Source organism: Carcharhinus amblyrhynchos, chromosome 22 (assembly GCF_965287045.1).
Source record: "Carcharhinus amblyrhynchos chromosome 22, sCarAmb.v2.hapA, whole genome shotgun sequence".
In the NCBI taxonomy this organism is placed as follows: domain Eukaryota; kingdom Metazoa; phylum Chordata; class Chondrichthyes; order Carcharhiniformes; family Carcharhinidae; genus Carcharhinus; species Carcharhinus amblyrhynchos.
Window position 1 is genome coordinate 22,222,951 of NC_137345.1, and position 27,995 is coordinate 22,250,945.

A 27,995-nucleotide genomic window follows, 5' to 3' on the forward strand; every position below is an offset into this window, starting at 1 on the left:
TACCTGATTTCATCGGATCTTCATAAAAGAAGAATGCTCCATAAAACAGCATTCAGAATATAAAATATTTTCCACAATTAGAGTGATTGAGATTATGAAAAAGTGGATTACAGGTTAGTCCACTGAGTTCATTTACCAACAATGGGATGTAATGATGGGAGGAGGATGGCTAGGTTGACATTGCAGAACAGTGAGGTCAAATGAACCAAAATACTTTAATTATTGGATTGTTCTCTTATGGTGAGCAAGGAATGAAAGCATGCTTAGTTTTATTAGTGTTATTTGAATATACTAAAAATCCTGATTGTTTTTAGTGGAAGATGCATGGTGCCATCAGATTTGATATGAAAATATTCTTCAGCAGATCATTTTTAAACCCCTCTAGCTTCTCTTTCTTATAATAAATTTCAAAAAATGTGAATGCACGTGAAGATTATTGTTTTAGTTGATCAATTCAGTAGACTATTGAAGCTAAAACCAGATCCTAAAAGCAGGAAATGCTGTTAAGACTCGATAGGTCTTTAAACATCTGTGGAGAGGTAAGCCATATGGACTCAAAATGTTAACTCTGTTTTTCTCTCTCCACAGAGGCTTCCAGACATGCTGAATTTATCCTGTTTGAATCCTCCCAGGGAAGATGGTGGGATTTGAATTCAATAAAAAAAACCTGGAATTAAGAATCTACTGATGACCACGAAATTGTTGCTAATAGTTGGAAAAACTCATCTGTTTCACCAATGCCCTTTAGAGAAGGAAATCTGCCGCTCTTACCTGGTCTGGCCGGCTGGGATTTTCCGGTCTTGCTGCAAAGTTTTGGCTGAGCGCCAAATTCTCCGTTTCCAACGGTGCAGGGGCAAACGTGATCAGAGAATTACACCATTGAATAATGTAATGGTTTTTAAACAGCTCGTCTGAGCAAAGTAGTTTGTGAAAAATTAAACTTGAGTTTTTAGATTTGACTTCAACATCAAAGTAGATGGTGATCCTAGGGTCAAAAGCACCAGTTATGTGACCAACATAATGTGTTGATACAAAAGCATATTTTCTGTTTGAGCCAGAGCCACAGCAAAGTGGTTGACTTTCAACAGCCCCCCAAGGGGAACTAGATAAGGGCAATAAATGCTGGCCAACCAGTGATGCCCATGAGCAATAAATGAATTTAAAAAAAATCCAGCATTTTCTATTCTTATTTCAGGTTTCCAGCTTCGATAGTATTTTGCTTTTATTCAAATATCTTAAACTCTGCCAGTGACATTTAATCTGTCAGTGCAGACTCAATGGGCCTCTTCTGCACTGTATGATTCTGTGACAGTAACAAATAATGATTTGAATATTTCTCTAAAGAGAGACATGTTGCCAAAGGATTTTGTCTTCCAAAAAAATTTCGTGCAAAGCGATTCTGAAGAAACTTAATGATCACATTTGTCACTGTAATATCCCAAGATTGTTAATAATGTGTGAAAATGGTGAAAGTAGCAGAAAATATGCGTTCATGTAGACACATTATGTGAGTCATATAAGTGATGCTTCTGAGCCTAGCGTCACCACCCACTTTGATGTTGAAATCAAATCCAAAAACTCAACATTAATCTTTCACAAACTAGTTTGCTCAGGTGAACTATTTAAAAACTTTACATTATTCACGATGGGGTATTCCCAATGGCCGGAATTCTCCAATCTCGTTCTCCCCTCCACTGCTACCATTGGAAACAGAGAATTTGGCTGTCAGCCAAGATTCCATTCACTACAGCAGGACTGGTGAATCCCAGCCGTGGGCAAGGCTGGAGAATCCCAACCAATGTCATGGGGGTAAACTTTGCCAGGCACTTGGTGGCAAGTTTGGAGGCCAGGGCTGAGCAGTAGATTAACATTTTTAAACACTGTCATTGGACAGGAACCTGATTCATTCCACTTTTCTTGGCACCGTCAGGAAACCAATTGAGGTTATATATGAAGCAACTCACGGGCATTTTCCAAGGGGAGTGTAATCTGACTGGCAGTGCAAGGGGTTCCTGCACAGCTGAAAATTGTCAATTCACAGGAGGCTTGTGCACAGTGGGAGATCGGAGCAGCGAGAGATCAAAATGCAATCAACACATTAAAAAAAGGGCAAGGTGTTAAATCGGAGGTCATTCGCAATCTGAGGCTTGCAATTGTATGATTATCTCCAGGTCACTGATGTCACAGATAGTGCCGGAGGTGAAAAAGTGGCTGCAGTTCCCTCCAGTTGTTCTGGCCTTCTCTCTCTTCCTCATCCCCATCACTTCAGCAGCACTCTCACTGCAGACATGATGACTGCCCACAGTCACTCCTGTTCCTGCCTCCACAACCTGCCCACTGTCTCCCATCAGACGGGATGGAGGCACCCTCTTAATTGGGTATCTCCCGGATGATTGGATGGGCAGTCCCACTGTTGCAGCAATTGGGTTTGTAACCCAAAAATGGTCCTGCAATCCAGAAGAAATTCTAATGTGGGAACATGTGGCTGCACCTGCAATACATGGGGAAGGCCGTCGCCCAGTGCTATTATTGCTGGGGACCCAGGTTCAAATCCCGCCACGGCAGGTGATGGAATTTGAATTCAATAAAATTAAAATCGGGAATTAAAAATCTACTGATGACCATGAATCCATTATCAATTGTTGGAAAAAGCCACCTGGTTCACTGAGATCCTTTAGGGAAGGAAATCTGCTGTCTTTACCTGGTCTGGCCAATATGTAACTCCTGAGCCACAATGCGGTTGACTCTCAATTGCCCTCGGGCAAGAAATGATGTCCAGTCAGCGACGCCCATGTCCCATGGGTGAATTAAAAAAAATTATCAAAGCAAAATACAGTGGCGATACTGGATTCTGAAATGAAAACAGAAAATGCTGGAAAAAACGCAGCAGGGTCTGGCAGCAGAAAGAAAATGGAGATAAAAACTTGAGTGTGTGTGACTCAGCTTCAGAGCAATATCTTGCAATGTTGTACTGTCTATTCTGCTGGAAAGGTGAAATGATGTTTTCCAAAAATGGCTCCCCTGCTGTAAATCCACCCACTGAGTTTTTCTCAGGTCATCGCAACACACAACGGAAATATGGCCACAAGGGTAAGAGGAATTCCGGGAGGGGAATATTTCAGTCGAGAAATTAAGGCTGGAAGAATATTGTGACACAATTCTTGCATCTCCTAAAGTTGATTTTGAGGAAGTAATGACCATTTGAAAGATTGCTCCAGGTACACATGTTGTGTTCACATACAGCTTCCTCAGTCACCATGGTGCATCATTGAGGAAAAAAAGCACTTAAGGCATATTTGGGACAATGGGGGATTTCAACACTAACAAAGACGATTGGTGTAATAATGAACAAAGTTTCAGAGCTGGCTAAAATATATTAAGTGGGAGATCAGGAAAAAGTAATTTTTTTTTACCATTATAGACCTGGCTACTTTTGATGTAGTTTTTAAATCAATGTTGCTGCGATACCCCAATACCATGGACTGTATTGAATTTAACAAAATTCTGGATTCATATCATGCCACAAACTAAAAATAAGCTTGCACTAAGAGTTGCATTCTGTGAAAAGAAGCAGTTGCCAAGTGAGACTGTTGCACGTTACATTCTCAAATTAAAGAAACTCTCCCAGCACTCTGATATGGTGCAAACTTTAGAAATCAACTTGAGATATGCTTTTGTAGGAGGCCTAAAGTACATTAAAACCCAGATCAAGCTTCAGAGTAAAGGGGCGGCACGGTGGCACGTAGTTAGCACTGCTGCAACACAAAGTCAGAGACCTGGGTTCGATTCTCGGCTTGGGTCACTGTCTCTGTGGAGTTTGCACATCCTCCCCATGTCTGTGTGCATTTCGTCTGGGTGCTCCAGTTTCCTCCTACAGTCCAAAGCTGTGCAGGTTAAGTGTATTGGCCATGCAAAATTGGCTCATTAGTGACAGAGGGAGTAGCTAAGGTAAACGCATGGGGTTATGGGGATAAGGCCTGTTTGGGCTTGTGGTCAGTGCGGACCCATGGGGCTGAATGGCCTCCTTCTGCACTGTAGCATTTTACGATTCAATAAACTCACATGGAAGGAGGGATTGTACAGAGGCCACATGGGAAAGACAGCAAAAGATAGCTCCAGATTACAAGGAAGCTCTTTTTCTCACCCAGAAGAGTTTCCACTACATCTCTGAAAGTTGGAGACCATGACAGGTAAGTCTACAGTCTCAAAGCCAGAAATGTAGATGCTATCACTGATTTAAATGTTTCCATTCCTCGTCAACGTGCTACGTGGAAAAGTTAGTCATATCCAGATGGCACACAGGTACATAGAGAAAACAGTAATGCTCCAAGCCATGGTAAAGTTGTAGGCCAGCCATCCACCAATTTGAGTTCAGGATAGATCTAAAGCTAGCTCAGATGTCTGGAAATCCTCAAATGTACATACATTAAAGGTGGAAACAGAAGCTGACGTTATTGAGCAGGAAGATCAAGAGAGGATCTCTGCCAGAGAGCAAGGAAAACAACATAGAGAATGTCGGAGCAACAGAGCTGAAGGTAAAATTCCAGTGCACACAGTAAAATGAAAGTCAGAGCTTCACAACTTACTTTTAGTGTTGGCACATTGCAGCCATTTCTGTTATCTCAGAAATTGAGCACAAGAAATCCCAAAGTCACGTTCACTTATACACAAAACTGGCGTTGAACTAACAGTTATTCCAGTAAAGATATTCCAATATTAGCTTAAGTTAGTAGGAGGGTAGAAATACAATGATACATCCTATTGCTAGTCATTGTTAGTCATAGGAGGGTCCAACATCTCTTTGCTGGGAAGGAATTGGCTTAAGAAAATATGGTTAAGAGGACAGAGTTATTTACAGTATGGACCACGAGAAGAATGTCATTGAGGAAGTGCTAAGTGAGCATTAAGTGATTTTTGAACAAGGAGGACTGAATGATAAAATTTGGCTACATCACATCAAATTCAAGATAAAGGACAATGTAAGGACATTTTGCAAGGCCTTATGCACAGTTAGAGAAGCACTATAAGCAGACAGCTGAATAGACGAGAAAAATTGTGAAGGGTAGCAGATGGGCCATACCCATTGTGATAATTCAAAAATATAAATAGGTCCATTCAGATCTGTGGAAATTATAAACAAATGTTAAATAAGGTATCAGGAATAATACTTGCCAGTGAATTTTTGATTTCAAATTTAGCCAATACGTGTTCATAAGCTAGGCTTGCCAAATACATATTCATAATTAAAATTAACAGGCAAGAGCATGGAACTGTTCCACATTGACACGCACAAAAGTTGTATCATTAAAAAAGGCTACCATTTAATGTGTTTACTGATACTGGAATGTTCCAGGAAGTGATAGATCAGGTACTAAGGGAGATGAAAGGAATGTGCTGTTTCCTGGATGGCGTTCTAAGTAGCAGTAAGGCTGAAACTAACTACTAGATTGACTTCACAAATATGGGATCAAAGTTAAAAGGTACAAGTGTTGCTTCATGGTGTCAAATATGAAATAGCTGGGTATTCATCCAACGCAGGAGAAAGTTGAGGGTGTTTGAAAGAAGAGCGCAGAGAACAAAGAAAAACCTACAACATTCATTGTGGTTGTTGTGTAATTATTCGAAAGTTGTTTAATCATGGCTGCCTGCTGTGAATCCACATGTTGAATGCTCTGTGAAACAGACAACACAACCAGCTGGGCTTGCTGATTGCCAAACCGGGGTGAAGTGTTCCCAACGGATATTGTTAAAAATTCAGATCTACTGGTGATACCTTCTTTCCTTAAAGTTTACGTGTATTTGTTAGTGTCACAAGTAGGCTTACATTAACATTGCAATGAAGTTACCATGAAAATCCCCTAGTGGCCACACTCCGGACCCTTTTCGGGTACACTGAGGGAGAATTTAACAGGGCTAATGCATCAACCAACACTTCTTTCGGACTGTGGGAGGAAATTGGGTCACCCAGAGGAAACCTAAGCAGATATGGGGAGAACATGCAGACTCCGCATAGATGGTGACCCAAACTGGGAGTCGAACCCAGGTCCCTGGCGCTGTGAGACAGCAGCGCTAATCATTGTGCTACTGTACTGCCCACATCCTTTCCTGCATTACGAGACGGATTACATTTTAATATTACTTAATTGTTTGTAAAATACTTTGGAATATCCCATAATTCTAATAGGCTCTATAGCAAGGCAAGATCTCTTTAAATGAAAACAACCACTTAAATAGTCTAAATACCTTACTATTAAGAGAACTGACTGACTGGCATGATGGCAAAAAGGCTAGGATTGTACAGCCTCACCAGGAGATTAGACTGGGAGGTTAGATGGGTAGGATTTAACCAAACACAGGGTGGGTGACCTGCTCACCCTTGGGCCAATTGAGACTGTAAAATGGTTAATTAATGACCTCTATCTGCCACTGCTTGATGGGTACCTTACCACTCTCCTCTGTAAATAGCAATTGATGTTAAATGAATTGTAGATTTTAAATCAGAGCGTGATCATTTTTTGTTCACCAAAAATATCCAGGGATATTGGGTAAAGGTGTGAGAGATCACACATGATCTCACTGTATAGTCATATAGGGCTTAAGAGCTGTCTCCAATTCCTACCCTTTAATAAACCACGGATGTAACTATATCTCATCATTTCACCTTTCATTTTCATTTTCAAACCCGTTGTAAGCGTTAGCGAGTCTTTCGTTCACTAAACATTTCTAAGGGAGATCAATAGAGGCTCAAGGACAACGCTTCACCCTTTGATTCAGCACCTTGCAACTTTTCACTTAACAATCAGTTCAATAAATCAGATCATTACCACTGCCTCACAACAGCCACTGATAATCATTCTGCTGCTGCTATTTACACCTCCTCTGTACCCATCTTTTGTTTCTAGACTTGTTCCTTCAACTCCTTTTGCCTTGCACCTTCATCCCCTTTGTCACTTAATCTCTCTCACCTTCCGTCCTGTCAAAAAGCTTCTCTTTCTTTCTTTCCTCTCCTCCCCACTTTCCAGCCTATGTTTAATGCCTGTTACATCGTCAACATTTTCAGATTCTGATGAAAATTCGTTGACCTGAAATGTTAATTTTGCTTTTCCATCCACACATCACCTAAGCTGCAGAGTGTTTGCAGAATGTTCTGCTGTTATAATAATAATGCAACGTGATCTCAGCTGGATATCTGTTTTTCGTATGTGTACCTCTTCAGTCTTTCCATAATCAGACTTTAACATCAGGTGAGGCCAAGTTTAATTTAACTTTAACATGCCACATATCACAGTGTAATGAAAAACACGGGGCAGCAGGTATCGAATTGCTTTGTGAAAACCATTTCAACAAACTAGAAAACACATGATGTTGCCTCTGCTTCAGTTAGGGTCATCTTATCTTAAACTGCGTGATCCTCCAACAATTCAGTTCTGATTGAAAGGTCACCACCCTCATACATTGGTCCAGATTTTACAGTTTCAGAACCATTTGAGACCAAATATACCCCACAAAATTCCAGCGTGTTAATAACATGGGAATTGCCCAGAAAGTTTGAACATCTGATGGGCAATCTCCCTGCTTCTCAGATCCCTAAAAAGGTATAAATCTAAAGCGGCAGCTTCGGGCATTTCCGACTCACGTGACTGGTTATCCAGGAAACATCAAGACTGAAGAATCCTGGTCTAACTCCTGGGTAACTATACAGCTAACACCCCCGACTCCCTCCTCGACCCTCCGACTTCCCCTGACCTGACCTGAATAGCCCTCTCCACCTGATTAGCCCGGATTCACCTACTCACTCACCCACCTCAACCACCCTACCCCCTAACTAGATGCCACCCTACCCACTTACCTCATCTACCCTACCTATTTACACACCCATTTACTCAAACACTCGATCAGTTACAAACCGAGAGGCTGGTTAAATGTCCTATTTCTTTTCAGTGCATTAGTGAATATTTACCAGAATATGGCAGCTAATGCTGTAAAACAGGTGATAATGGCTTCTCTCTCCCCAGTGATCCAGTGTTACGGGGAAACAGATAATGGACACCACTCTGCATTCCTGAAGAAGTATGGATCATAAAACCTAGCCAGAAATGTGGAGTGCAGAAATGGTGCAGAAAAGTCAAAGCAGCGTGGCAATCCAATGGCAATCACCACTCCTTGGAAGATATGGGCCATTAACTGTTTCTGTCTCCACAAGCACTGCCTTGCCTGCTGAGTATTTCCAGCAGCATCTGTTTTATTTTATTTTCAGATTTTCAACATCTGCAGTATTTTACTTCAGATTGCTCCACATCCTGTCCCAGAACTTGGGGCCAAATCTTTCTCCTCGTCTTTTCTCCCTTCCTTGTGGTACCCTTCTCCCTGACCATGGTCGTGTCTCATTATTGGACTTGCCAAAGTTCTTTACTGCACTCTTACTAACAGAAGGCTGGAGTCCATTAGTCTAAATATGTAGGAGGAATGATACTAGTTACCTTAGTATTAAGACCCCATTATATGCTCCAGTCTGGCAGGGGAAATGGTAAGTGAATTGAACATCAAAAACACAAGCAGCGTCCTTCTGTTGACCAATTTGCCTTCAATTCCTTAACGGTACAAATCTAAGTACATTGCTGCTTGTCAAAATGTTGAAAAGTCTCACTATTCTGGTGATGAAAATTGAAAGTGAACACTGTGCTATTCTCAGCCTGAGGTGAAACATGGCCATTTCACCTTAAGCTGGAAAGTGTCATTCGGTATGTGGTGGCTATCAGATGAAGGTAACCTCAATCAACTGCAAGACAAGCCTGTCAAAGCTATGTACAGGTGTACTGATCTTTTTTTGTACGTTCTCTCACCTTGCAAAGTTCATCATTGCAGTTGCTGAAGCTTTGACATCATGTTACAACAAGTTTAGTACATCGATCATCCTAACCAAAGTCTTAATACTTCTAATTAAATGGGGTGATGCTATTGTTCAAACAGTGAACTAAGTAATTTTCTATGAATGTATTAAGCACACATGCCAATTTTTGATTAACGTTATTTATGGTCAAAGAATATAGGATGCCTATCATTGATTTTACGGCCAATGAAGCATGGAAATCCCCATAGAATGGTATTGATAAGGCAGAGTTTATCAAATGCATCAGTACAGTGCAACCTCTACCTTTCATTATTTACCAGTCTGCACACATGCAGTCAACAATAATTCACATTACATTCATTTTGGATGTTTTTTGGTAATTACCATATAGTCCAGGTTTTTTTTCACTTGAAAAACCATCTGCTTTAAGAAGGCTAAAGATGCAAGCCTAAATCTCTCAGTAAAGTTGTTAGCAATTAGAAACATGCTTACATTAAACACAGTCAGTTCTAAATATGTGCAGGAATAGGCTAAGGCTGCATGTTCTATTCTCTTGGGAAGTGCCTAAAGTGTTGTTTCTCCAGAAAAAAAGTGAGATGGGCATCATCAGGTAATGGTAGCCATAGTGAGGGAAAGGGGTCATGGTCAGGAGAGCTCTCTGCAACTGGGGGACAGCAACTGGCGAGATATTCAAAACAAATAACACATAGGGCTGAGCTAGAGCTTCCACTTAATCTTATCTAGTTGAGATGCTAAAACAAAGGGAGAAAATCTCAGCAGATCTGGCAACATCTGAGGAGAGGGAAAGAGTTAACACTTCAAATATTTATCTTCTCCAGAACTTCTTCAGTTCTCAGAGTTCCTCAAGCTAGATCAGGTCTTTGTGGAGTTACCAACCCTTTAACAAACCTGTGTTGTTGTTTGTATTCTACCCAACATGCTACAACTTCTCGTTCATTTGCCCTGAGAGTGCATTCCTTCAAAAACATTTTCTTCTTTGTTCAACATGCAGTCAATCTTAAAAACCTCCCCTAACCTTAGCTCACAGTTCATAATAATGGGTGGGATACACTGTCCCCTTCTCTGCTGATTTAATTCTTCAATTCGGATATTTAAATCAAATTGAGAAACAGACCAATCAACAGGAAAGTAAATTATTCAAATCATCATTTTACTCTTGGGATCACAAATGTGTTGAATAGATTGATTTTTGAAGGTGGTAACTTTACCCCACTCAACAAATTTCCATTTTGCAAAACACCTATTGGGGTTTATTTTCCTCTCAGCATTATTTTTGGTGCTCTGATTAATTTGCGCATATTAAAACTAGTAATTTTAAACTGGTTAGTGAATGCTTAAAAATTGCACAGATGAGCAAATGTGTTAATTGGGGGACTAGAAATAATACACAGGGGCAATTAACATCTAGTGTGTCTGCACTTTGCCCAAAATATGCGCATGAACATTCAGATTAATAGAAACCTTTGGAGATTCTGATCACTACGTAAATTCATAAGTGCTGCACTGATATTCTTTTCAGGTGGTACTTTCTATTCAGGAATCCCTACACACACACATATTATGAAGCTAGATCAGGTTTCATGCCAAAAATTAAACAACTTAGTCCCAGTTAATTGACTTGAAATAGCTCGTCATGGATGTTTCTGTTAAGGATTGGAAAGAAACTCTTATTGTTTCCTTTGTGAGAATGGGGAAATAATGATTTTGATGCAACTGTCCTCAAGACTAATGGTGAAATCCTTCAGTCCCACTCCCCAATGGTATTTACCAGTGCTGCCGAAATCACTGGACTATTGGCAGACTCATCACCACATTTTCCAGTCCTGTCCATGGTGGATACCTCTGTAAGAAGTCTCACAACACCAGGTTAAAGTCCAACAGGTTTATTTGGTAGCAAAAGCCACTAGATAACGGACTGCTGCTCTGAAAGCTGGTGGCTTTTGCTATCAAATAAACCTGTTGGACTTTAGCCTGGTGTTCAGAGACTTCTTTACCCCATTCCAACACCAGCACCTCCACATCATGGGTACCTCTGCGGCAGGGTCAGAAAATCCCAGCCTGTGAAATCAGTGTTTTTGAAAGCAAAATTTGTTAACAAGAGCTCATTTCATGGTTAAAAAAAAATTGAAACACAGCCCATGAGTTTTGATTTGTTGCTTTCAGGATGGATTCTGAAGACACTCTCCTGCATTTCAACTGCAACGGAATTAAAGTCAGCTCATCGCCAAAAATGCCATTGTGAATAGGCATCAAAATAAGCTCTTTAACTGCTTGTGTTCAGCAAATCTAGATAAGATATAGGTTGAATTAAAATATGGTGCAATATTGGGAAAAAAAAACACCAATCGTTGATCCATCTGATGCAATGCTGCAGGAAGAACAGCTACCAGAAAGAAAATGAAGTATAAAGATTTGATTTGATTTATTGTCACATACATTGGGATTCATGAAATGTATTGTTTCTTGTGCAGTATACAGACAAAAGCATACTGTTCACAGGGGAGAAGAAAAGGAGAGGGTTCAGAATGTAGTGTTACAGTCGTTGCTAGAGAAAGATCAACTTAATATGAGGTAGAGCGATTCAAAAGTCTGATGGCAGCAGGGAAGAAGCTGTTCTTGGATCAGTTGGTACGTGACCTCAGACTTTGTATCTTCTTCCTAACGGAGAAAGGTAGAAGAGAATATGTCTAAGGTGTGTGGGGTCCTTAATTATGCTGGTTGCTTTTCCGAGGCAGTGGAAGTGTAGGCAGAGTCAATGGATAGGAGGCTTGTTTGTATGATGGATTGGGCTAGATTCATGAACCTTCTTTATGTAGCATTACAAATATGTCAATCAACGACTGGTGCTTTTCCTCAATATTACACCACATTTTACAGCTGCAGAGTATTACGTATGTTTACCATTTGATGATAAACATGTGTAATACTCTGCAATAATAAAATCAAATCTAGAGATGAATATTGAACTTCAGGCTTACAGAAATTAATGATCTCAATCATGGGGAAGATTTAGAAGCATCAGTCAGTCCAGCAATGAAAAAATGACTGGGCCAAGCAGAGTGACTTCTCCCAAGCTCCCACTGATGAGATCGATGGTGGGTGACCCAGGAATTGGTCTCATGCCAGCACGATCTTTTCACCAGACCTTCCACTTTCAAAATGGCGCTCTGATAGAATGGCAGACTACACGCCATCAGTCCTGTCCCGCCTCACCATATGGCGCAAAACACCTGGTTGCATAATTAATTAGGTGTTTTCTTGCCAGCCCCCACTGTGGGAAACACTTCACATTCTCATCCCGCCACGGGTCTTAGTCCCGGAATGGGAGAGTTCTGCCCAAGGATTCCCCAGTACATACGCAAAAAGTCACAAATAAGAGTGTGTCACTCAACAAAATGTGAGCCGAATCAAAGGAAGGGGTGTTAGGAGGGGTGACCAAAAGTTTGGCCAAAGGGTTAGAGTTTAAGGTTAGGTCCGAAAGAAAGAAAGGGAGATTGAAAGATAGAAATGTTGAGGGTTAAAGATCCAGTGAATGGCCCTTGGTGGTTGACAATGGTGGGAAGGTGATGCTTCCATGGTTCTAGCTACAGAAGAACGATTTTGTTCTGAATAATATGTGATCCTTGCAATAAACCACTATAACCTGTATTGCCATTCCTGCTCAGGTACTGATCCAGTTTATATTAAAAGTCCATTGATGGAGCGATTTTATCTCGTGTTTCTTTCAACATTTGATACTAATTGTAACATGATTGTGGAAAAATACAATTTGACACAAAACAATAAGGCTATGGGTGAAGAGTACAAAAATATTAGATTGCCAATAGATAGATATTGTACAGCAGAATTTGACAGGAACTCCCTTACCAGAAATATTCCATATCTACTATGAAACATACGAGGATTCTGTGAGTTACACTAAGCCGTGCAGTTAATCTGAAAGCTGCAGTGAGCCAAACGTTAAGAAGTTGCACACGGCAAAAGCTCGTGATAATTGCATTGATACCTGCCACCCTGACAGAGAAACTGCTGCAGACCAGATGGTATCTGATCTTTCCAGGACTCTCAGGATACCAATTATGATGTAGAAAGTCACAGAATCCGGCTTTTTGGCTGAACAGCTGATCAGATAAAATATAAAAGCGTTCCAGTGGATTATTCTCCTTATTTCACGAGTCATTAAAATGCATTATTCTGAGTCTTACCTGCCATCTCTGTCCCAGTCGTACACCTCCACTTTGATTGTTCTGGGAAGAGAAAAACAATTTATAAGTACCCTACATCAAACCAGATTGAGTTAATTATGTAAGATGATTGATTACCTGTTACAGTTAATAATCTTTATAGAGTTCGAAAGAAAGAGGCGGTGGTTAAAATCTCTCCGTGCTGCGTAAATCAGGCTTTGAGAAAGTTTTGGGACTTGATTATGAAGGAAGCATGTTCCAGCAACAACTGTTAACCTATTTGAGAACTGCTGACAAATGACCGATTGCTTGTCTAAAGGCCATTAGATCCTGGGGATAACTTGATCGTCTGAGATGGGATGAGTTTCAACACACAAAGGGCAGAATTATGAGGTTAATCTTCAGAATAGGTAGCATGATGGTGTAGTGGTTAGCACTGCTGCCTCACAGTGCCAGGGGCCCCGATTCGATTCATGGCTTGGGTCACTGTCTGTGCAGAGTTTGCACTTCTGCGTGGGTTTCCTCCGGGTGCTCCGGTTTCCTCCCAAGGTCTGAAAGACGGGCTGGTTGGGTGCATTAACCCAAACAGGTGCTGGAGTGTGGCGACTAGAGGATTTTCACAATAACTTCATTGCAGTGTTAATGTAAACCTATTTGTGACTAGTAAATAGCCTTTAATGAATATGGCTATTCCACTGATTGGAAAATTTGTCTTCAATACAGATGTTCAAGCAATTAAACAAAAGCATCTTCCATCCTGCAATGGTTAAAAAGGGTACGAGAAGAGAGATCTGGGGGTGCTTCCACACAATATTTGAAGATTGGAGAACCTACTACATAACAAGCTGTTCAAAAAAAGTGTATAGGATCCTGGATTTTATAAGTAGAGGCAAAGAGAGTAATAAATTGGAATCTAAACTGAAATAAAACACTAATTTCACCCAAACTGGAGCAGTGTGCCTAATTCTGCAGAATTTAGAGGGGGTTCAGAAAAAAACCTCAAATTGCAAGGATATTGGGAAAAGAAGGGGGTGAGTGGACTAACTGAATTGCTAAAGTCTGCACTAGTTCTTTTGATGCGCAGAATGGACTTCTTTTGTGCTGTACTGTGATTAAGAACTTTTTTTAAAAAATAAATTGTTTGCAAGCAAAAAGAAATAGACACAATAAGAAGTCTCACAACATTGGATTAAAGTCCAACAGGTTTATTTGGTATCATAAACTTTCGGAGCACTGCTCCATCATCAGGCGAGTGGTTTCATGAGCTTTCAGAGTGCTGCTCCATCATCAGGTGAGGTATAATCAGGTGATGAAGAAGCAGTGCTCTGAAAGCTCGTGATAAAAGATAAACCTGTTGGGCTTTAACCTGGTGTTGTGAGACTTCTTACTGTGTCCACCCTAGTCCTATGCCAGCATCTCCATATCAAAAAAAGGTGAAGACTAAAAGTTAATCAAAATTCTTAAACTCTAAACGTTTGGAAGAGAAAGTTTGGAAAAGGTGCTAGGAACCTTGCCAAGGTTTTCCTGTTGACCACTGCAACTTCAGTGGAAGGAAGGTTAAAATCCTGATTTACACCATATAGAATCTCTACATCAGAGGGCCATTTGACACATCAAGCCTACACCAACAACAATCCCACCCAGGCCCTAACAACATAACCCCATGTATTTATCCTTCTAATCTCTCTGACACCAAGGGACAATTTAGCACAGCCAATTAACCTAACCCGCATATCACTGGGCTGTAGAAGGAAACCAAACATCTGAAGGAGCTTACATAGACACAGGGAGAACGTGCAAACTCCACATCGACAGTGGGCCAAGGCCGGAATTGAACCGGTATCTGGTGCTGTGAGGCAGCAGTGCTAAGCACTATGCCAACATGTCCAAGGATTTCTGCTAATCTTCTGTTAGATTTATGCGAGTTGATCAGGACAACCTCTGAGAAATAGTCTGGAAAGACCACAGGGAGGAATTTGTCACTATGTAGAGTTAGGCTGATTCCCTTGAAGTAAAGTGTTGGCCCTTCCTACACATTCTTCACTGATATCATTGAAGGACATCACGTACAGTGCATAGGCATGGGCACACACTTCTGTCTGCCCCCGAGAAATAAAAGAAAGTCAATTCTATGCAAACAAATTTCTCCCACATACATTAATTTGAAGAGAAAGATTAAAATTAAAATCAAAACATGCTGAGATAACAAGTAGTAAGAGGATAGGAAAAATTGCTGAAAGCACTGCTGAACTGTGTGTACTCTCTTTGCTATATGCAAATGGTGTTCATGTGCTTATATTTAGTAGCTTATAGTAATAAAACCATTCCTGATGATTCATAAATGAAATTATGCAGTGAAATACTAATTTACAAATGCTCATTGTGCCGTTGAAAATTTTACACTGTTATTTTTGCAGAGATTGAACATACAAAATAAAAATAAATAATAGGAGAGAATAGAAGGGAGGTTTCAGCTTTGGGGTATACAACGGAAGCAGTAAAACATTGAGTGCACATTATCTTATTTTCCACCAAGGAAGACTGGATATAAATCAGAATCCCTACAATGCAGAAGGGAGCTCTTTGGCCCATTGACCCTGCACCAGCAACAATCCACCTAGCAACCCACCTACCTATCCCTGTAACTACACGTATTTACCCTGCTAATCCTCCTAACCTACACATCTTGGAACACTAAGGGGCAATTGAGCATGGCAAATTCACCTAAGCTGCATATCTTTGGACTGTAGGAGGAAATTGGAATACCCAGAGGAAACCCATTCCGAAAAGGGGATAACGTGCAAACAGATACTCACCCAAGGCCGCAACTGAACCAGGGTCCCTGCCTGCTGTGAGGCAATTGTGCTAACCATTGTGCCACCGTGCCACTCACACAAGTGCCCAACAAACAGTTGATTTGCTGCCACCCATTCTTTGCTCTTGTCCAAGGAGGAATTCACTCCCAGGAATTTTATATGATTGTGCATTTAGCACCAGTACACTTATATCTCTCTGCGTAGCAACATGGTTCCAGTATCTTTTCAGCATCATGGTTATGAGCCAAAAAGAGATTGCGCTGCTCAGCTCATTATTTTGACCAGCATGGTTATATCCAAAATACATCAACCTCACAAACTAACACAATCATTATACAGTTAGGCTAATAGGAGATTGAACTCAGGATGGGACAAATAGTGGGAGTGCAGCAACTCTGCTCTTTATAGGAATGCCAAGTGGAAAAAAATAATTTAATAAAATACCTCTCCTCCCCACCCCCTCTTTCCAGGAATATGCTCAAGTTTCTGGTAGTCAAGTACTGTCAAACATAAAACCTTCCACAGACCAGTGCAATGGGTAGCATGTTAGAATAGTTTATTTTTAAGTTTATTAAAAATTATTCCTTGGTATGTTTAAGAGTGGTAACCTGCCTATGTTTTATTAACTCAGAGGAAAATGATTGAGCTAAAAAAAAATCACTTTTAGTCAGACTGTTGGTCCACCATCAAAGAGTAATCTGATCTTAAATAATGAAAATTAATTAAGGTAGGTAGAGATGTAGTGGCATTGTCACAGATCAGTAATTCACAGATCCAGGGTAATGTCCTGGGGATTGGGTTCGAATCCTACAGCAAATTAGGATTCAATTTTAAAAAAATCTATAATTAAAAGTCTAAAGATGATGATGAAATCATTGTCGATAGTCATAACAGCCCATCTGCTTCACTAATGTCCTCTGAGAAGGAAAGATTTATTGACTACAGCTCAACACCATTATTCCCATGAAACTCATCTCCAGGCTCTGTGGCCTGGGCCTCAGCACCTCCCTCTGTGACTGGATCCTGAACCTCCTAACTCACAGACCACAATCCGTAAGGATAAACAACAACACTTCCTCCATGATTATCCTCAACACCGATGCCTCACAAGGCTGTGTTCTCAACCCCTACTACACTATACACCGATAACTGCGTGGCCAAATTCCCCTCCAATTCGATTTTCAGGTTTGATGATGACACCATAGTAGTGGGTCGGATCTCAAGCAATGACGAGACAGAGTGCAGGAATGAAATAGAGAATCTGGTGAACTGGTATGGCAACAATAATCTCTCCCTCAATGTCAACGAAACGAAGGAGATTGTCATCCGTTATAGGAAGCGTAAAGGAGAACATGCCCCCGTCTACATCAACGGGGATGAAGTAGAAAGGGTCAAAAGCTTCAATTTTTAGATGTCCAGATCACCAATAACCTGTCCTGGTCACTCCATGCCAACATTATAGTTACGAAAGCCCATCAAAGCTTCTATTTTCTCAGAAGACCAAGGAAATTTGGCATGTCAGCTACAACTCTCACCAACTTTTACAGATGCACCATATAAAGCATTCTTTCTGGCTGTATCACAACTTGGTATGGCTCCTGCTCTGCCCAAGATTGCAAGGAATTACAAAAGGTTGTGAATGTAGTTCAACCCATCACACAAACCAGCCTCCCATCCATTTACTCCGTCTACACTTCCCGCTGCCTCGGCAAAGCAGCCAGCATAATTAAGGATCCCACACACCCTGGTCATTTTCTCTTCCACTGGGAAAAAAAATACAAAAGTCTGTGGTCACTTACTAACTGACTCAAGAATAGCTTCTTCCCTGCTGCTGTCAGGCTTTTCAATGCACTTACTTTGCATTAAGTTGATCTTTCTCTACACCCTAGCTATGACTGTAACACTACATTCTGTATGCTCTCTTTTCCTTCTCTATGAATGGTATGCTTTGTCTGTATAGCACACAAGAAACAATATTTTTCACTGTACGTTAATATAAGTGACAATACTAAATCAAATCAAATCTGCTATCCACACCTGGGCTGGCTATGTGAGACTCCAGATCCATAGCAATGTGGTTGACTCTTAAATGGCTACTCAGTTCAAGGACAATCAGGGATGGGCAATAATGAAACTAAGCAATGAAACCAAGCTTGGTTTCATCAGTCAGAACATTGAATACAGGAGTTGGGAAGTCTTGTTGAAGTTGAGCTAAATATTGTTGATTCCCAACCACCCTTAACAACATGCCTCAATTAAATCCTAACCCATGATTTTTAATTTTATTATTCTCATAAATACAACATTGGTAAGGCCACACTTGGAATACAGTTCTGATATTATTAAACTAGAAAAAATGCAGAAAAAATTTACTAGGATGCTGCCAGGACTCGATGGTTTGAGTAATAGGGAAAGGCTGGATTTACTGGGACTTTTTTCTCTGGAGCGTAGGAGGCTTAGTGGTGATCTTATAGAGGTCTATAAAATAATGAGGGGCACAGATCAGCTAGATAGTCAATATCTTTTCCCAAAGGTAGGAGGGGTCTAAAACTAGAAGGCATAAGTTTAAGGTGAGAAAGGAAAGATACAAAAGTGTCCAGAGGAGTAATTTTTTCACAGAGGGTGATGAGTGTCTGGAACAAGCTGCCAGAGGTAGTTGTAGAGGCAGGTACAATTTTGTCTTTTAAAAAGCATTTAGATAGTTACATGGGTAGGATGGATATGGGCCAAATGCAGGCAATTGGGATAGTTTAGGGGTTTTAGGAAAAAAAGGGTGGCATGGACAAGTTGGGCCAAAGGGCCTGTTTCCATGCTGTAAACCTGTATGACTCTCAATGCTGGCCTTCACGCGAATGAATGTAAAAGAAAATTACAAAACTATCATCAGAGTGCACCAATCAATTGAAGCTTTCAAATTGCATCTGTTAGCATCCCTGTGCCTAAAATTTTAAGAGCCTCTTCCAAGACCTGCAAACAGGTGCTGTAACTAGGAACTCACCCTGGTATCTAACGCAATCTGGGTGCATGCCCAGTTTTGTGGGTTGGGCTGGATTTCAATGAGTTTTCAAACCACTGCCAAAGGTTTCAGAATCTCTGCTTCCATCCAAGGTAGTTTTGTCTAAAATTTGCCAATCTTTTGTTCTGATTTGGTTGTTTTGGGATGAATTGAGCTGACGAGAACCACTGCAATCTTAACAAAAACGCCAGGCTTATATTTGAATTAAATTGCTTTTTGATGGGTAGATATGGCTGGCAGTCGAGCCGATGCAATGTGAGCAAATTGGAAAAGAAGAGGAAAGATGTACACATGGTAATAGGTTGGAGAGCGAGGCATTTATTTCCATTCAATTATCTCGGCGCTTCCTGGATGTCAATCATCTCTTGAGGAAACACTGTACAGGAATAACGCCAATTTATTCTTTTAACAGAACTGGCAATAATTTCACTATTCAGAGATGTGTTGGTGTACAAGGAACAGCATGCAAAACTGGATTAATATCAGTACTTATGGACAGCGTTTCTCAGCCCGCCATGATATGCTTCATCACAGCAGATGTGGCGAGTCAGCCAAAAATCCATGCCTGCAATTTGGCACCCACTTTCTCCTAAAGTGCAAATAGCAATGTGGATGCGAGCATTGCGAGAGCCAGAAAACTCATCAGTGAAATTTTGTTTTTTGATTTTCCCTGCCCTCTGCCTGTGACGTAACGAGATTCCCGTCCAGAAATGTGGGGAACCTAATTTAAATAAATTAACATCTTATTCAAGGGCTTCCCCAACGTATTATCCTGTCCCGTTAAGAATCCCCTCTCTCTTTACAACAGGTTTTACAAAATATGTAAGAGATAAAGGGAACCTGCTGGGGGGTGCATTGGTCAGCATAGCCCCTGGGGGAAGAGGAACATATCTGAGCAGTACCCTGGCACTGTCCCCTGGCATTGCCCAGCAGTGGGGAGCACCATTGAATGGATAGGAGATCCTCTTATCCAAGAGGATGGCGGAGGGGGGTGGGGTGGAAAGAGAGTTATTTGTTTCTTGTCGGAGGTTGGGGCACTCTTTTCTCAGGATGCCCAGTGTTATCGGCCTTTACCAACATACCTCGCCAGTCTGATGGTGTGAGCCACACCTGCAGATCTATCCCTCCATGACTCTGCCATTATAACCCACCGCACCCCACCCCCCTCCATCCCCGTCATGGACCCTGTTCAAGGCCCACCCCTTGTCACTACCCTGGTACATGAGCAGTGCCAGTGGGCACCTCCCGGCCATGCACTCGACCACGTGGAGGGCTTCAATGGCCTCCATGCCCTTGGTGTGGCCAAGGTCTACACTGGCGGAGTCCAGCAGTAGTTCTCACTATCCTCATGCCACGCCTGAAGGCCGGCGAATCTGTTGCTCTGGGAGTCGAGAGGCCTATGCATATTTAAATGCTACTTTAAATGTGCTAATTGACCTTGTGCCTTTTCTGAGCACAATCCGGTCGCACCATTAGAAAGAGGTAGGGAGGATCACAAATTGTTTGGCACTGGGCTCAAAACCAATTTTTAGGCCTGCACGTTACTCTCTGGGATTGGCGCAATCTATACCAGGGGCAGTGAGGTCGGAGTATCGCCCCCAGCATTTCAGCACTCTGTTAGACAATGCATTCTGAAATCTCCAGGAAGAACCAGATATCTGCAGTCTCTCTGAGTGAGTCAACCACATTCCACATGCTGTGCTGCAGCTCCTTGAGCAGCCCTGTGTAGGAGCACTAGGGCAAAGGTACCTCCAGACAGGCACTAAGCTGAATAATTCATTTCTGTTTGTATAATTGAACATGCTTTCAGATAAAAATATGACTGTCAGGTCATTCTTTGTGGTTTTATTGCCTGGGGGCTGCTGTGATTGGGTATAGCTGGTGAACAGTAAGGTGGGTGGTGAGTAGTGGAGACATGGGGCGGGATTTTACAGCCTCGCTCGACCTGAGACCAGAAAACACCACCCGAGACCTTCCCATTGTCCACCCCTCACCCAGTCCGATACCTGTGGCAGGCAGGATGGTAGAATTCCAGCCATGGTGGTAAAGGGAAGTTCTCCTATGGAATGAAACATTGAGAAGCTGCACAGAGGTTCTGGATCTAATTTCTTCACATTGGCTTCTTCCTCCTAAATGGATCCCAGGTGCCTGACAGCAATGATCGTGACTTCATGAGAATCATGTTGTTGAGGACATACAGGCCACACAAAATTGGAGACACACTCTGGCATGGACATTTATTCTTTCATGGGATATGGGTGTCGCTGGTTGGACCAGCATTTATTGCCCATTCCTAATTGCCCTTGAATGGTTTGCTAAACAATTTCAGAGGGCAGTTAAGAGTCAACCACATTGCTGTGGAACTGGAGTCACATGTAGGCCAGACCAGGTAAGGACTGCAGTTTCTTTCCCTAAAAGACATGAGTGAACCAGATGGATTTTTAAAGACAAGTGACAACGATGTAATTTTACTGTTAGAGACCAGACTTTTAAAAAAATCTACGTATTTTTAAAATCAAATTTAAATTCCAGCAGCTGCCATGATGGGATTTGAACCCATGTTGCTAGAGCATATGACTGGGCCTTTGGGTAGCCAGTTTACTAGTCCTGTCCCAGCTGGCATTTTCCATCTTTGGGGGCATCGGTGGTGCAATGGTGCCCAATTTCATGCCGTACCAGCTCACATATTAAAGCACTGCCAAGTTATCAAACTTAAATCAGCAGAAGTCATTTGCAAACTAAAGCAATACTCACAGCCATCTCAATTTTGCCAGTGTTAGACGGTAACCCTCATACATTTAAAACAGAAAAATTGAAGTACATCATCCAAAGTCTGATACTCATCAGCAATGAAAATGTTCAGGCTTTTTGAAAACTGGTTAGCCATCACTAATTGCTAAAAACTGAAAATTGTGCTGCGGATCTTTCACCAAACAATGACTGAGTAAATCTGACAGTTTTCCCATTAATATCACAGCAAAAATGCCCAATTAAACATTATTCAACTCATGCTTTGTCATGATCCATCATGGGTTTTTTTTCCCAGCTGCAACAAATAATAGCTTTTGTTTTGTGGGGATTGAAAAACTAATGAGCCTAAAACCCATACAACACAAGAATGGATCATCTGGACATTCAAAGCCAATAGTTATTCTGCACTTACCCAAGTAGTAATACTGGAGATATCAAACTTCTGTACTTACGTCAGAAGTCTATTATCAAGTAACTGTAAGGCTTTCTATTTGAAACAAAATGCATTTCAAATTGGCTTTAATAATATCACAATGCAGTTCGTGGTTTCATAACATAATCGGGTTCAATTTTAACCTTAAATTGAAAGCAAAATACTGCGGATGCTTGAATCTGGATCAAAAACAGAAAATGGTGGAGAAACTCAGCAGGTTTGTCAGCATCTGTGAAGGGAGAATAGAGCCAACATTTAGAGTCTGGATGGCCCTTTGTCAGAGCTGAAAGAATAGAGCCAACATTTTGAGTCGAGATAACCCTTCATCACAAACAGTCATTCAAACTCAAAACATTGGCTCTATTCTCTCTCCACAGATGCTGTCAGACCTGCTGAGTTTCTCCAACATTATCAATTTTAACCTTGTTCACCTGATGGGAATGACATGAGTATGTGGTTGAAATGACAGCTGTGTGTTGCCAGTACACTCCTAATGCACTCTTGCCCCTCACACAGATCTCTGGAAGATTCCCATCAGAATCAGGCAAGGGTCATTAATATGTAAAACCCAGAGTCCTTTGACACAGTTGGGATCCCAATCTGACATTAACTCCCATCAGCTATGAAATAAGGAAACAAATCGGAGTAAAGGCCAGATGAGGTCCAGGAAGGTTTTCTTTGCCTCCAGCATTGAAAGTACATTTTACTCAAAGGCTTACGTGCATTTTGTTTCCGAATTGATGAAATGATGGGATGGGGAGGTGACGAGGTTAAATGCGGGGTTTTATGCAAGGGAACAGTGAATTTCATTAGTATCTTGCCAAGCGAGAACAGCAGACAGTCATACTGGAGCTACAGGTATAGTGTCAGGTGAAATGAGTCACTGTTCATAAAGTCACACACACATTTAATATATGTTACAAAACAAAACGGGAGGCATGAGGCAGGATATCAAAGGCTGTTACAATTCACATCGAGAACTCAGTGAGGTGCTGAGTGAGTGATGGTGCGCAAATGAAGACGGGAATCTTTTGGATTGTCGAGGTAGACAATTGATAAAATGGAAAGAAACAAGACAGCATGCCAAATAATTTACAGATGGAGATTCATGCCAACAGAATGAAAACAATCCCAGTGCGATAATATCCAATGATAAATGTAATCATATTGCAAAATTCTGTGATTTACTGTCTTGAGGTATATACCAGAAACATCACTTCATTTCTAAATGGAACATGACTAAGAGTGAAGAGTGTTATTTGCAATCTGACCCACAGGGAATGATAGCTAAGTGATCTAAAATGTATACTTCCATGTTTTATTCAATGTGGAGAAAAGTCACAAGCTTAATCCTTGAGTAAATATCTTGCTTCAGCTGTACAAACCTTGGTTAGAGCGTGGCTGGAATATTCTGTCTAGTTTTGGTCCTTTTACCTAAGGGGGGATATATTTGTCATAGAATGCGGCAGAGATTCACCAGGCTAACACCAAGACTGCCCTTTGAGGAAAGATTGAGGAGACTGGGTCTGTAATCTCCAGAATTAACAGAGAGGTGATTTCATTGAAACACAGAAGCTCAACAGGGTAGATGCAGAAAAGGTGTTTCCCCTGGCTAGGATGGTGCAGGGTATAGTCTGGAAGCAGTGAACACAGGCACAGAATAAGAGGTAGCCCATTTGGGACTGAGATGAGGAGGAATTTATTCACCCAGGAGTAGTCAATCTTTTGAATTCTTGCCCCAGAGGGCTATAGAAACTCATTGTTTCTATAGTTTGAATATGCTTAAGGCAGAGTTTGACAGACTTCTAGATAATAAAGATATCAATGGATGTGGGGATGGAGTGGGAAAATGGCACTGAGGTAGCCATGATTTAGTGATTGTTAGACAGGCTACATGGGCTAAATGGCCTACTTTGCTCCTTTGTTCCATGTGAAAGGTGATTGAGTTGCAAATAAAGGTTATGAAGTTTAGCTGTGAGAGGAGGTGGATGAGAAGGAAGCTTGCAGATAGACGGAATAAAAAAGGCTCATTCTATATGATTTCAAATTAAACCATGATAGTAGGACTACAGGACATAAGTGCAAAGTGATAAAATGCAAGTTCAGGATTCATGTCAAGAAATGTGCCTTCACACAAAGAGTAAATAATACCTGGACTGATCATGAGGGTAATGGAGCAAAATTAAAACCTATGGAGTTATTCAAAAGGTGATCAAATGCTGTAATGTCAAGGATCATCTTGGGATGGCACGGTGGCAGAGTGGTTTACACGGCTGTCTCAGTGCCTGGGATTCGGGTTTGATTCCTGGCTTGGGTCACCACCTATGTGGAGTCTTTATGTTCTCCCTGCGTCTGCGTGGATTTCCTCCGGATGCTCAGTTTCCTCCCACAGTCCAAAAGATGTGCTGGTTAGCCATGTTAAATTCTCCTTCAGTGTACCCGAACAGGCACTGGTTGTGGCGACTAGAGGATTTTCACAGTAACTACATTGCAGTGTTAATGTAAGCTTACTTGTGACACTAATACAAAAAAAAATAAGCTGAATGCTCCTCCCCCACCCAACCCCCACATCTGCACTTAATAATTGTGATCTTTTTGCTGCCTTTCTCATCATTTCTCATCTTCCCCCTTCTCATTCTCTCTTTTGGATCTAGAAATTTTGTTTTGTTTTCTTGCTGGATAGTGAGAGAAAGCAAGGTAGATGAACAAACTAAGGAAACACCAAGATTTGGAACTGAAGTGTATATGCATATTGTTAAGCCTAGTTGGGAGTTAGCACATTGAAGCAATTGCATCCCAAATCTTTTCTTGTTTTACTTTGTCAATTTTTAAAGGAATATTCTGGATGCCTGCAAACTGATTGGTACGGTAGCACAGTGGTTAGCATTGCTACCTCACAGTGCCAAGGACCTGGCTTCAGTTCTTGGCTTGGGTCATTGTCTGTACATTTTCTCCGTGTTTGTGAGGGTTTCCTCGGGGAATTCTGGTTTCCTTACACAAGTCTGAAAAACACACTAGATAGGTTCATTGGCCATGCTAAATTCTGCCTCAATGTTCCCAAACTGGCGCTGGAATGTGGCAACTAGGGGATTTTCACAGTAATTTCATTGCAGTAAGCCTACTTGTGACACTGATAAATAAGCTTAGACTTAACAGTGGCTTATTACTGTCATATCAACTTGGGTTTTTATTTGGACATAACATTGAACCGACCAAGGTTGAAATAAAACTAAATTCAGGAAATTCACAGACCTGCATTTACACAAATAGGTGCCTTTTGGTTCTTTTGTTAACTTCTTTGCTGGAAGTCCATAATTGTAATCATATACAAATAACCATCTGATTTGCCTGAAAGACTAATCAAACCACATAGTACCTGTTTTTCCCTGATGTTTCCTGCAGGGAGTAATTGTTCTTTGTCACATAGACATATCTAGTGAAGCTAATTATTAGTCCTATCTTCCACAATACTCGTACTCTAATTGAAGGTATAAGCATCCATCATCTGAATAATTAATTTTAACTAGAGTCTGAGCACTGGAACAGAGTCGCTGTTATTGCACTTTCTTGCTCTTCAGCATCAATACATGTGAGACATTGTAATTCTGTGATGGAAGGATTGCAGACACCAGTCTCCCATGTAAGGTTAGCAGGGAATGTAGGGCTTGTGGCTGACCCTGGATGAGGTTGCTTTCACGGTACATGCTAATTGCGATGTACCTGGAAAAGTACATCCTGCTGAGGATTTCAATCTGCCCTGAAATAAACTCTCCCTATTAGACAAAAGGCTATTGTAAGAACAAATGAAAAAGCAGCCTTTTCAGAAACCGAACCTCCCCGAAAATATAGCCTTAAAAGCCAAAACCAGACCTTGGAGAAACCTGCTGTAATGAAGCTCAAATTTCTACTTATTCTTCTCCTTCTCTCACCACCATCACTATTCTCCTTCAATATGTGGTAGGGGCTTTTCCTCAACTGCTGTGTAGCCAGCACAAGTGAGAATGCAGTGTGGACAAGGACTATCATGAGATTTTAAAAAATTATTTGTTCATGGGACATGGGCACCACTGACTAGGTCAGCATTTATTCCCCATTCCTAATTCCCCTTGAGAAAGTAGTGGTGAGCTGCCTTCTTGAACTCCTGCAGTTTAAGTGCTGTAGGTACACTCACAAAGCTGTTAGGGAGTGAGTTCCAGGAACATTAAAATCATCTTTTCTGATGGAGTGGCTATCAACTGTGTAGAGAATCTAACAAAATATATTGAACCACGCACTTTGAGTTTGAGGAAAGCTGCATTTCCTCCCAACTCCAACTGCTGCCCAACTGCTTCAGATACACCTAAATAAATACTAGAGCCACTGTCTCCGGTGTTTATTTTCAATCTACGGAATCACAGCATGGAAAAAAAAATCAGTTGACTGTTTCAGCCTTTAATAGATTGTGTGGGAATTGTTAGGCGGCTGTTTGGTTGAGAGACTACTGAAACTGATTGAAACACAGACACAAAAGCAGGTTTCATAACATAAGGTGTGATTAATTTATACTGAAAGTGTTGAACGTTTCTCTGAGTGGAATTGGACATGCTCAGGTGATTTCAAGGCAGCTTGAGTTTGATCAGTTCAAACCGTTAATTGGTAGGCAGATTATAACCCATTGTCTTGGATAAAATATTATATTTGTACCCGGCAAACAATTTTTTACTGCTTGAATTCCAGCTTTTTTTAAAATAATTTTAACAAAACATAGAGGCCGTGATTCTCCCTGCCCCCCCCCCCCACACCCCCCACACCCCCCTCCCCCTCCCAAAAAAAACTAAGTGTCCAACAGGTGGAAAAACAGGAGATTTTCCCACCCATTTTTTGGGCATACTCACCTAATGAATCTCTGGCACTCTGTGCATCACAGAGTGCCTCAGAGACAGTGGGGAGGTGGGGGGACTCATCCTGCTGGAGATACAGGCAGCATACTGCTGAGTGGGCCACTGGGCATGCGCTGATCTGTCAGTGGGGAGATTGGCACCTTGCACACCCCCACCCCTCAACACACACACACACAACAGCCTCCCAATCGCCGGCCTCTCGATGTTATCCCCAACCCCCCCACACCTTGATCGCCGCTCTTCTGATCACCCCCCTCCCCACCTCCCCTACAGAGGATATTAAAGCTTCATTATTGCTGAATACATGTGTGCTAATCACAGAGGAAAGCTGTAGCATCTTCAACCAGTACTTATGTACTGGACTGATTAGAAACAGCTTTACAGTACCAAGAATTTCAGAACTCTAATCTGCTGAATGCTCCTTAGCTATCCCCTGAGGCATTGTGACATATTGTATGGCGTGGCTGAGAAATACTCTACACGACATCTGAACCAAGTGCAGGTCATTTTTTTTGTTATTAAGCAGTCTGTTATTATTGGAAACGCAAGATAGTGAGGGGATGCCCTTGGATCTTCTGCTTTGTTTCAGATATTTGTTACTTTGAGGGAGTATATGCAAACATTCAAATCAGGAGCAAAAGTAGACCACTCAGCACCTTGTGCCTGCTCCACCATTGAATAAGATCATAGTTGATCAAACTGTAACGTCAATGCTACATTCCCAACTACCCTCAATAACCTTTCAATCCCCCAGCCCCCCCTTTGCTTATCAAGAATCTATCCACCTCCTCTCTAAAAATATCAAAGACTCTGCTTCCAACACCTCTGAGGAGGTGAGTTCAAAAGACTCACAATGCTCAGAGAGAAAAAAATATATTTTGAAGGGAGTAAGTGTTCTGGCTGGCAGCCTGTTGGGATTCATGGGGGCTGGTTTAGCTCAGCTGGCTAAGCAACTAGTTTGTAATGCAGAATGATACCAGGGTTCGATTCCTGGCTGAGCTCATTCGTGAAGGCCCCACCTTCTCACCTTACCTGGTGATCCT

General features: G+C 41.4%; 1 protein-coding gene across 4 annotated transcripts in view; it reads right to left on the reverse strand.

Annotated features, from left to right (window-relative positions):
• Positions 1 to 27,995, reverse strand: part of cpne5b (copine Vb) — a 602,363-nt gene that overhangs the window by 226,294 nt on the left and 348,074 nt on the right. For all 4 annotated transcript variants that reach the window (XM_080209682.1, XM_080209679.1, XM_080209680.1 and 1 more), the window contains one exon: positions 13,078 to 13,119. In XM_080209682.1, coding sequence (XP_080065808.1) covers positions 13,078 to 13,119 — 42 coding nt within the window. The remainder of the gene's footprint in view (positions 1 to 13,077; positions 13,120 to 27,995) is intronic.